This window comes from Hippocampus comes, unplaced genomic scaffold (genome assembly GCF_001891065.2).
Source record: "Hippocampus comes isolate QL1 unplaced genomic scaffold, H_comes_QL1_v1.1 scaffold19, whole genome shotgun sequence".
Classification (NCBI taxonomy): domain Eukaryota; kingdom Metazoa; phylum Chordata; class Actinopteri; order Syngnathiformes; family Syngnathidae; genus Hippocampus; species Hippocampus comes.
In genome coordinates, this window is record NW_017805148.1 from 475,350 (window position 1) to 486,340 (window position 10,991).

General features: G+C 43.4%; 1 protein-coding gene across 5 annotated transcripts; it reads left to right on the plus strand.

Annotated features, from left to right (window-relative positions):
- The first annotated feature begins 101 nt into the window (after window positions 1–101).
- Window positions 102–7,086, plus strand: smad4a (SMAD family member 4a). 5 transcript variants are annotated; one of them, XM_019868018.1, is made up of 12 exons: window positions 103–307; window positions 1,093–1,427; window positions 1,501–1,675; window positions 2,216–2,245; window positions 2,327–2,713; window positions 3,026–3,076; window positions 3,160–3,343; window positions 3,728–3,896; window positions 3,973–4,111; window positions 4,317–4,588; window positions 5,642–6,653; window positions 6,811–7,086. In XM_019868018.1, the coding sequence occupies exons 2-10, from the start codon at window positions 1,188–1,190 to the stop codon at window positions 4,526–4,528; spliced, it is 1,587 nt and encodes a 528-aa protein (XP_019723577.1). In that variant the 5' UTR covers window positions 103–307; window positions 1,093–1,187; the 3' UTR covers window positions 4,529–4,588; window positions 5,642–6,653; window positions 6,811–7,086. The 5 variants fall into 5 exon arrangements, with proteins under 5 accessions (XP_019723573.1, XP_019723577.1, XP_019723572.1 ...); XM_019868019.1 differs by having other exon boundaries at window positions 105–307; window positions 2,327–2,530; window positions 2,606–2,713; window positions 5,642–7,086; XM_019868014.1 differs by having other exon boundaries at window positions 102–311; window positions 5,642–7,086.
- Window positions 7,087–10,991: the final 3,905 nt, after the last annotated feature.

A 10,991-nucleotide genomic window follows, 5' to 3' on the forward strand; every position in this document is an offset into this window, starting at 1 on the left:
TGTATACAAAACAAGTGATCATATTTTTACCCTCAATCTTTAAATTGAGATATCTGTAGATGTAAAGTCTATCTTTGACGCAGGCGCAATCGTGACGTATGCTGAGCGGGCGAGTGGGGGTTTGTTTATTTTCGTGGCTGCTACCTTTCTAGCGGCTGCTACCTACCTAGCTCAGGCTAGCTTCGCATACAGTTCCTACTTGTCGCCATTTACACCTGGTCGACGGGGGAAAAAAAAACACTTTCGGGACACTCAAAACAACCGCCACGAAGTAACCGGGCCACTACGGACCATCACTTAACGCAAGGTTGGTGAGTTTGAGGTTGAGCTTTTCGACTAGCGACAACCGACGTGCATGCTAAGCGCTACCCTACGGCTCCCCGATCAGAATATTGAAAAAAAAAAACAACCCGTTTGTAGACTTTTTGTTTGCGACCGAGCTGTGTTTATTGACGCTCGGGCTGCAAGTTGAGTATTTAGTTTTTATTTGGCTTGGGTTTACTGTACAACTGACGCGTTAATACAAATTAAGACGGGCCTGAGATAAGCAACCGAGGGGATGGCTTTAGTGGCTTCAACGCTACCCCACGAGCTGATTTAAATGTCTACTTTGTCCACATGGAACAACTTAAGATAAACCCTTTCATGAGGTAAAACAAGACTACCAATTGTTACATGTACACCGTCTTACTAATTGAATTGTTGGCGCCCTTAAGTGGTACACGCAACGGAAATTTAATTAGGTACACCGGCACTCATGCAAGAGCTGTTTAAAAGTTGCCAGAAAGCTGTTCACGTATGTATATTCTTCCACTTATACTCCAAGTTTTATGGCAAGTCACACTCCAGGAGAAGAGGGTCAGAAAAGTCACTGTAATTAATGGACAAATATAAAGTTACTTATTGATTGACTGTGCCACAGAGGAAATTACGACAGTAGTCTGTTTATTCTTGGAGTTGTGGTTTGCAATGCCTTCATAATATAGTGGACAGTCTTTGCCCTACTTGAGGAATAATTAATAGACCCTAACTGTGTTCTTTCTCGTCCAGCGTATGACAGAATTACGTCTAAATAATTTGCCGTTGTCTCAGCTTTTCCAGACCTACTTTGTATTGACTGGAACACCTCACTGGCAACAAAAAAACAGCGAACGAGCCTCTCCGGAGGCTGAAACCGAAGGAGCAGGATGTCCATCGCCAACACTCCCACAAGCAACGACGCCTGCCTCAGCATTGTGCACAGCCTGATGTGCCACAGACAAGGCGGGGAGAGCGAGAGCTTCGCCAAGCGAGCCATAGAGAGCCTGGTCAAGAAGCTGAAGGAGAAGAAGGACGAGCTAGACTCCCTCATCACGGCCATCACGACCAACGGAGCGCATCCCAGCAAGTGTGTGACCATACAGCGCACTTTGGACGGCCGCCTTCAGGTCAGTATCGGAGCGAATAAACGGTCCTTATTATGGCCTTGCTGCAATTGGAAGTCAAATGTTTTTGTCTTAGGTCGCAGGACGTAAAGGTTTCCCCCATGTGGTTTACGCTCGACTGTGGCGGTGGCCCGATCTGCACAAGAACGAGTTAAAACACGTCAAATACTGCCAGTATGCCTTTGACCTCAAGTGCGACAACGTTTGTGTCAATCCGTACCACTATGAGAGAGTGGTCTCGCCAGGCATTGGTAGGTTTACACGCCAAACCCTAAAATTCATCTTCAATTATTGTGTAACTGTAAAATGATGTTTAAAAATAATGGAAGACTGTAGAGAAGTAGATTTCTCAACTGACCTGATGCATTTTAGAGGGATATTTTTGCGAAAAGTCCAGGTTAGTTCAAATTTGGGCCTGACGGATACGGATTTTTTTTGAGGCTGTTGCCAAATCCAATTTTAGTCAGAATAAAAATCTGATAACAGATTAAATGGACGATTAATGCTAAAAAAAAGAAATGACGATAACAGAACTTATTTTTGGTCATTTACGTTTTCAGAAAATGTGGCTGTTTTGGAATGCTTAATATTTAACTTACCTGAATGAAATAAAAGAAAAAAATGGAATTTTTAGGGTGAGGAGTTATATTGTAATGTGTTAATGTGTCAACAAAATCAAATCGAATTACAAAACATGAAAAGAGCAGTTCTCGGCCAATAGATCGAGTCCAAATTCCCTCAGCTTTTTCTACCAAACATGGAGTCAGGCCATTTTCTTTATTTCTTCGCAGACCTATCAGGACTGACACTTACAAGCACAGGTGAGTTGTTTGACATGTTCCTTTGTTATCATCATGTCGATATAGGCAATCTTCAGTGCGCTCGTTGTTTATGCTCACCAGGTCCACTCATGGTTAAAGACGAGTACGACTACGACAACCAGCAATCCCACCCCGGCGTCGACAGCCACCTGCAGACCATTCAGCACCCTCCGTCCAGGCCGGGCCCGCCCGACACTTTCGGCAGCCCCGCCCTACTCACGCCGCCGGAAGGCAGCGGCTCTGCTTTAACCTCCGCATTCTCTGCCATCAGTGCGGGACCCTCAAGTGAGGCCCGGATGCTCTCTGCGATTCAACTGCTAAGATTGTCTCAAGCGAGTGTGGCAACTTTTGCATTTACAGATCCCACCTCCAACTGGAGCAGGAACAGCGGCTTCACGCCGGCTGTGCCGCCGCATCAAAATGGCCACCTACAGCACCACACGCCCATGCCTCACACAGGACATTACTGTACGTACATATGTGGACGCGTTCCCTGTTTTTTCTGTTTATTTTGCTCTGGATATTTTAAAGGAGTACAAAAGCCATAAATGAGCGATGTGAACAAGTGTGAAAAGTGGAATATAAAGTGTGCTGTAATTCTTCATCCTTTGTATTTTTAATGGAAGAATGTTCAAGACTTTTTATTCTTTATTCAGCCACCTGGGGAAAAAAGCACATGTCCTTTAAAAAAAGAAAAAGAAAAGTATTTCAATAAGTAGAATTAAGTCATTAATTAAAATAAATTACTCCACTGTTTTGCTTTCTATATGATTCCCGCAGGGTCTGTTAGCAATGAAATAGCATTCCAGCCACCGATATCCAATCACCCAGGTGAGTTTTCCTGTCACACACGTCGCTCTCGTAACACCCGAGGTATCGTCAACTGATTTCAGCTGCTTGCTGGTTTGTGGCAGCTCCGGAATACTGGTGCTCCATCGCGTACTTTGAGATGGACATCCAGGTCGGCGAGACATTCAAGGTGCCCTCCACGTGCCCGATAGTGACAGTGGACGGTTACGTGGACCCCTCCGGAGGCGACCGCTTCTGCCTGGGCCAGCTCAGCAATGTCCACCGGACGGAAAACATCGAGAGAGCCAGGTATTGGACCACATCCACGGGATTTTTAAAAAGAGACAAAGGGTCTTCATAAAAAGTCTTTGACAGCCTTCTCACTTCCTTTTTATGACTTGGCCCCACACCTCACCTGACCTTTTTGAGGCCCCTGGTAACTGTACAAATAATACATGCCACATCATCACTTCAGTGTTGCTGTTAACAGCCGGAAGCAGATAACAGCAATGATGAAATTTAACTCCTCTCAGTAGGCAAAGTGTGTCAGGTGGATGTCAACTGTGATTATTTATCCAATACACCTGCAAATTAATGTTGTTGGCACTCTGGAGACCCAACTATGTATATGTATAGAAGCGATTCGAAAAGTCGCCATTCCATCATGACGCCTTCTTTTCCTTTGCTTCTCAGGCTCCACATTGGCAAAGGCGTGCAGCTGGAGTGCAAAGGCGAAGGAGACGTTTGGGTGCGCTGCTTGAGCGACCACGCCGTTTTTGTACAGAGCTACTACCTGGACCGAGAGGCCGGGCGCGCCCCTGGGGACGCCGTGCACAAGATCTATCCCAGCGCTTACATCAAGGTGAAACGAGAGGCTCCCTCCTACTCCGAGGTCCACTCATGTTCTCTCTCAACCTGCTGGTGTTTGTCCCCGCCAGGTGTTTGACCTGCGTCAGTGCCACAGGCAGATGCAGCAGCAGGCCGCCACGGCCCAAGCGGCGGCCGCGGCCCAGGCGGCGGCGGTGGCCGGGAATATACCTGGCCCAGGTTCCGTGGGCGGCATCGCGCCCGCCATCAGTGAGTGGATTACTTCCTGGATCATTCCCCCGTCAAATGTCTCATTCCCGCACCAAATTTCCATTCACATACATCACCACGAGGTAGTCCTCAAGGCTCTGTGATTGGTCCCCTGTCTCTTCACCGGATAGCATTTCATATTATCGTATTATCTCGTCTCGCCCCCAGTTTATTCATGCTTCGCACTCTTGTTCTACCGCCGCAGGTTTGTCGGCGGCGGCGGGCATCGGCGTGGACGACCTGCGTCGGCTTTGCATCCTGCGCATGAGCTTCGTCAAGGGCTGGGGGCCGGACTACCCTCGGCAAAGCATCAAGGAGACGCCCTGCTGGATCGAGATCCACCTCCACCGCGCTCTGCAGCTGCTGGATGAGGTGCTGCACACCATGCCCATCGCGGACCCTCAGCCTCTCGACTAATGACGTCGTCGCAAGACTTGGAAGGCTGCGGCCGCGCCAGGTCGGGCAGTTGGAGTAGAAGTGAGGACACACGTGGTCGCCAGTTTAGTGTCGTGGCAGTGGAGTGCTGCGTTACACAGGAGACACGCTGCTATGCGTACTGACAGACAGACAACACAAGTCGGGATTTTTAACAGAGCACTTAGTAATGATTGGAAGAACGCATCTGTTCTGATACGAGAAGTGCACGTGCATCTCAACAACTTAGAATATGGTGCATTTAGTTTTGTAGTTGCGTTTGAAAAGTGAATGATTCACATTATGGCTGCAACTATCGATTATTCTGTAATTTTTTTTTGTTGTTGTCAATCGATGAATTGGATTAAAAAAAACATTTAAATTTAAATAATCACTTTATTTTTAAAAACGGGCAGTATTTTAAATTGACAGTCAAGAAAATTCACAAACATGAATATGATTCAGTTCCTGGTTTGGTCCATAGTGTGTCAGAAAACTGAAAAAAAAAATCCCCCAAATTAAAAGCAGATATGCAGTTTGCAAATGTCTTGTTTTTAAAATCAGTGATAGAAGTAAACTTTTTAAAAGATTTTTTTACGCTGATTCCGAAACTGCCCTTTTTTCTCTTGCACATCAGGTTTTCATCACGACAATATACAACAATACAGTGTGTAATGTAGTCATATATTTAGTTATATTTATAAATTAAGGGTTAGGCTCAGAAACGGATGGATTTTTTTTTCCCTGACACATCATAGCTATAAATTACAACACATGGTAAAATCCATATTGTGCAAGCTTTTACAGGTCAAACTTCAACAAACAAAAAAGGAAAATAGGAGAAGTGAAGTATCGGACTCCCAAATCTATTAGTGTCATGCTAATTTTTAAAGGAGGTCAATTTTGGATTTTCTCTAGCTGTATAAACTACAGTATGTCAAATTCTAGAAAAAAAACCTCATGAAATTACATGATGACTTACGTTACATTATTTGATTACATTTCACTCTTAGAAATGAACAACCGAAATATGTTTTTCCACCATATTCCAAGTGATAGAGATGCCCCTGTACATCCAGCATTTGATTCCCAAATGGCGCCCCGTTTCCTCTGCAGGTGTTTGATTTGCGGTCTTCTCCCCCTACCATCACCCCACCATGAACATTTAATCCGACTGCTTAGCTTCAGCTGGAGTCTGCTGCTGCTGCTGCTGCTGTTCCAGTCCTTCACTGGCTCTCTCCAGACACATATGAATTCATGTAAGTGGAGTTTTACTCCCCCCCTTTTTAAAATATTTTTTAAAACTTCAACTCTAAAAGTCACATGACAACATCCTTGGGGGTGATCACACGTGTAATGACATGTAATGTAATTTTGAGAATCGCCTTTTAAATTAGTAGCCCTTAGCACTTTAATTCCTAGAATTCAAGTTCCTCGGTTTATGACAGCTCCGACGCGTGACTTTTTAATATTACGAACGGCACGCAATGAACTACTGCAGTGGAACACCAACTGACGGGCTGTGTTGCACTATCAGGCAAATCTCCAGATTTAAACCCTACAGAGCGTGCATGCGATCTGCTCATGAGGCGACTGAAGGGAGTAATTGGGGCAGACATTTTCAAAGTTGGAAACCCACCATGGCAATTAAAAGGGCTTTGTGGAAACTAAACTTTATTTTTTTTTTTTTGGTGGGGGAGAGAGAATATTTTTGCCCTTCCCATGATGCAGTTATGAGGTTATGATTGCTTTAACGATTTCACTGGGCGGCCTAAAAAATTGTGACAGAAATCACGCTTACGTAGCCCCTCACTGTTTTTTTCTTTTTTTGGATTGTTTTATATTTATGTCCCAGAAGTATTTTTCTTAAAAAATATTGTAAACATGACTTTACTACTGTCCTTGTGATAGAGCACCTTTCCGACTCGGGGTTATGGCGTCACCATAGGGTAAAAAAAAAAAAAAAAAAAAGTTTGCTGCAGAGTTAGGACTCACTTTCTCTTGCCACTCCTCAGTCTTCTCTCAGATATAATGTGTCTCATCGTCGTAAATACAAGTGGTCCTCGGAGTTGCAGAATCTGATTTTGTACAGAAATGTTGCCAAAATATTGTCAATCACTAACATATGGTGATACAGCCTGTAATGCCGTAATGAAAGCAAATATTTGTATGGGGAAAAACACCTTTTGACCTGAAATACGGGACAATTGATCGGACTCGGTCGACCTGTTTCTTGCCACTTGCAATTTATAAAATCAATGCCATCCCAAAGAGAACTGTGAGAGAAGGTACAAGCCATATCGAAGCCAAAAAGTCATTTTCGGTGTTATGCTGAACCTTACCGAAATGGATTTTTATTGCTTTTGGATTTTTTTTTTTTTTTTTTGCTTCGTACTTGATAAAGGTATCCAAAACGGACAGCGACTGCAGTATTTTTTACTCCTTTTTGCTACACACTCTGGGGCGGCTTCTGCTTTGCATCTCAGCTATGTCGTGAATTTGAATGATATTCGTGTTAATATGTCTGAAAATGGTTGAATAAAATTCATGGGCTAAAACAGCATTGCATTAAGGTGGCGTTTGTACACACAGGAGGCGCGCTTTGGACAAGAAAACGTTTATTACCGCAAAGACAAAAGTCACAAAATTGAAGGGGGTGTGTGTGTGTGTGAACAAAAACACTAAGCTAGCCTGAGCTGAGATCTGAAATATTCAGAAAAAAACAAACTACGTGTCTTTTTAATAGTTTCTATATTCAGCAATACGACACACTAAATCAACGTCTTTATAAATATAAAAGTCCCCCGATCATCCTTGTTTTTATGCAAAATACAACAATATAAATCACCCAACACGCTTGCCAAGTTGAAAAGATATGAGTAACACACCGCAAGAAAGACATGAAAATTGTGTGGATATATTAGCTATTATACATGATCAAAAAAAAATGTCATCAAATGCCCCCCCCCCACCCCCAAAAAAATGTCATCGCCAGGACAAATACATATACCTCCACTTGGGGATATTTACATTTTTCTTTTCAATCTTGGCTGAATGGAGGGAAAAAAACAAACAAACAGGAAAAAAGCCTCCTCCCCAAATGCTTGTGCTTGCATTTGAGTGTGCTACAGATGAGCGTACGAAGATGGCACTTGAAAACCTCCAAATAGAACAACAACAACAACAACTAAAAGAGCAACAGAAATCACCATCATGAGGAATAATCAAAATGTTTTTTTAATTACAGCGATTTTCTTGATAGTTCTGTACAATTAACCAAAAAGAAGATTTCTCTACCACACCCATAAAACGACCGTTGTGAATAATAAATAATAATCCCACGCTGTTTCGTTCCCATTTCCCCACCTCCCGTAGCTGCAACAAAATGTCTCTCGATGGCGTCCATCCGTCGGGCTTGGGGCGGGGCCGAGTTAAAGGCACTGGAGTCTTGCTGAGGGTCAAGCTGCCTGTTGTCCGTTTTTATTTTTTTTATTTTTTATATTTTTTAAATAAAGAGCTTGTGTGTTTTCTACGTGGGAATTCTCAGCCCCTACAAAAACATTTTTCACGAAGAGACAAGTCGTGTTGGCAGCATTATCATAATAAAAATCACTGTCTGGCATTAAAGTCTATTTAAAAAAAAAAATGATAACAAAACGTTTCTAGCAGCGCAGACCAGAAAGCACTTGATGCTCCAAAAGCACATCCATACGATTTGAAGACAGCAAAGCCTTTTTTTTTCTCTCTTTCTACTATCAGGCACAAATACAAGTTAACCAGCGACGTGTTGTGGAATTATACAAGAGGGAGCTGAGATTTACATTGAAACCACAAAAAAATAAAATAAAAATCCCCCCGCTCCCCCCAAAAAAAAAACGTTTGCGTAAGGCAAATATCCTATTCTGATGCGAATCCCCACCCTTCAACCAAACAAGTCACCAAGACGAGTCTCTGTACAGCAGTTTTGCACTTTGACGGGCAAATCGTCCCTTCATTTGAACGATACCCGAGCCAAACGCAATAAATAGCAATAAATAAACATGAATACAGAGAAGTGGTCCAGAACAAAATCAAAACGTTTTCCTGTAAAGGAGGCTTAATCTCAGTAGTATCCACAACATAGAAGGCTTAACAGTTCAAGTATAGATGATACGGCCCACCTTCCCTTTTTTTTTCTTTCCTTTTCCCTTTTTCGACTTCGCACAGCTACCTTCGCAATCAGAAAGCAACACGTCGTGGAGAAACATTGTGTGTATATATATATATATATATATGTCTATATACTATACATATAGATCTATAATTCATAGATATATATATCTCTTTGAATATTAGAAAATATCTACTCTTGGTCCTTACTGTACATAGATGACCAAAAAAAGGGGGTTCGGTTTCAGGGGGGGTGTTTGATGGGTGTAAAAACAAGCAGTACGACAAAAGCAAAAAAAAAAAAAAAAAGGATGATTTTTCCACTGTGCAGTACAGTGGCATCGCTTTTGTGTGTTTCTGTGCGTGTGCAATACGGTTTTGACAGACTGTGCTGCAGGAGTTAAGGGGGTGGGGGGGGGCATCGGGGAGCTGGCACCACTGGCTTGAGGTAGGATGACTGATGGATGTGTTCCAACAACAAAACAAACATTTAGGAAAAAAAAAATAGCAAGGAGAGTTGCATGTTTCTGTTCTCTCGTACGCTTGAAAATGGCAAAGGCGAGAACGACGGCAAGGCTGTTTTTGATTATAGGGATGGAAATGTGAACTTGTCTGATTCATCGACCGTTGTGAGAGTGTACTCATCCGATTATTCTCTGACTAAAATAATCATCGGTTGCAGCCGGAGGAAGTAAAGAGGCGGGAGTGATCAGAAGGTGGAAGGAATAGTTGCAGAGCGTGCAAAAGGAGACGCGGGATTTGCAGGAAATAATGAGCAGGATGGGATGCGACCCCCCCAAAGACAATGGGAACAGGAGCGAGGGCAGGCGTAGGGCTGGCGAAAGGAGCCGGAACGGGAGCGAAAGGCTAACCGGCATCATGCGATTGCGAGCATTCAAAAGCTTAGCTGCGTTAAATCTGGACCAAAGCGAAAGGGCGCGTCTGTGGCGCCGTCCCCTTGGTCCAAACGGCTCAAATCCAAAAAAGCCTTCTCTGTGGACGGGACGCAGCCAAACTCAACAAACCAAAGGAAGCGAGCCAAAGAGGGGAGGGGTGTGAGAAAAAAAAAATGCGGGTGGGCGGGTTGGAGTATGTGGACTCTGAGAAGAGCTGCATTTAAGGATAAGGCACTGTGATGAAGCCGAGGTACATTAAATCCCTGACATTCCTTCTGCTCTGTGACATGGCACAACTATTGGCTCGCGCTCAGCCGCCTCTTGTTTACATTTACTTTTTTTTTTTTTATACTTTTTTTTTTTTTTGGTCCTTCGCGAGACAATTGATTGAGACAGAAAACTGCAAAAAAGAGGGAACGGGTCAGGGTTAGGGGAGCATGTGTCCAGAAGGCTGATTTCATGATTACATGGACAAAGGCAAACGTTACGTTCCGAGTGCATAATAGGCTAGCGGCAAGGATGTGGAGGGCAGTTTGGTTTGTACAACCAGGTCGTACGGATGGTATCATTTCTATTTACAAGAGTAGCAACAGCACACGTACTGTATTTTTCTCAAAGGGGGGGGGAGGGTGGTCCATCTCACATGGGTGGGGACATGTGGGCGTAATTTTTTTATTTTTTATGATGCAGCTGTTGTACAAAGGCGCCCGCCCGCTTGTCAAACTCTTGCACGTACGGCTACATACAATCCCCCGAAAATAGTCAGTTGCGATAACCGATCCGTGATTCCCAAAGGCAGCGTGTCGTGGGAAATTAAGTTTTCACTAATTGTTCCAAAAAATGATTATTTAAAATGATTCAACCTTTAGATACAATGCAGCACGCGACTTTAATTGAGGTAAGGCATTTTAAAATTAAAAGTAGAAGTTTTGAATCCAACCAGAACTCGTTCACTGCCATCAACATGATGAGAGAGACATGATTAGAAAAGGGGGGATTTTGGTTTGTGTTTTTGTAAAATAAATTTTCCCACAAAATGTGACTTACGACTTTGTAGTGGCCTTTTATTCTTCATGATGCATTTTTTGACGAGTGCAAGTTAGACTCCAGAGTGACTTCACATCTGAAAAATATGTTTGTTTGTTTTTTTTTTGTAATCTTTTTTGGGAAGTGGACGGTGTCAAGTAGACCATTCCCCAGATGTTGGGGATACGGTGGACCCCCGCTATTTGCAGGGGATATGGATAGTCTGACCACTAAGTCGTGAAAAATCAACTAAGAATTGTGAACCCGCCCCCCCCAAATCCACGTCTAATTTGTTAGAATTCAAAATTAATTAACTGAGGGCCTCCATAGACGTAGTCATAATAATTTAACGAATGTGCTCACGCGTGAATTAGCGAATGCCGGCGCTCCAACTG

Coding starts and splice junctions, on each gene's coding strand:
- smad4a (XM_019868014.1), top strand. CDS start 1,188: ATGTCCATCGCCAACACTCCCACAAGCAACGACGCCTGCCTCAGCATT. Junction 1,428..1,500: donor CTTTGGACGGCCGCCTTCAG/GTCAGTATCGGA, acceptor TTTTTGTCTTAG/GTCGCAGGACGTAAAGGTTT. Junction 2,714..3,025: donor GCCTCACACAGGACATTACT/GTACGTACATAT, acceptor TGATTCCCGCAG/GGTCTGTTAGCAATGAAATA.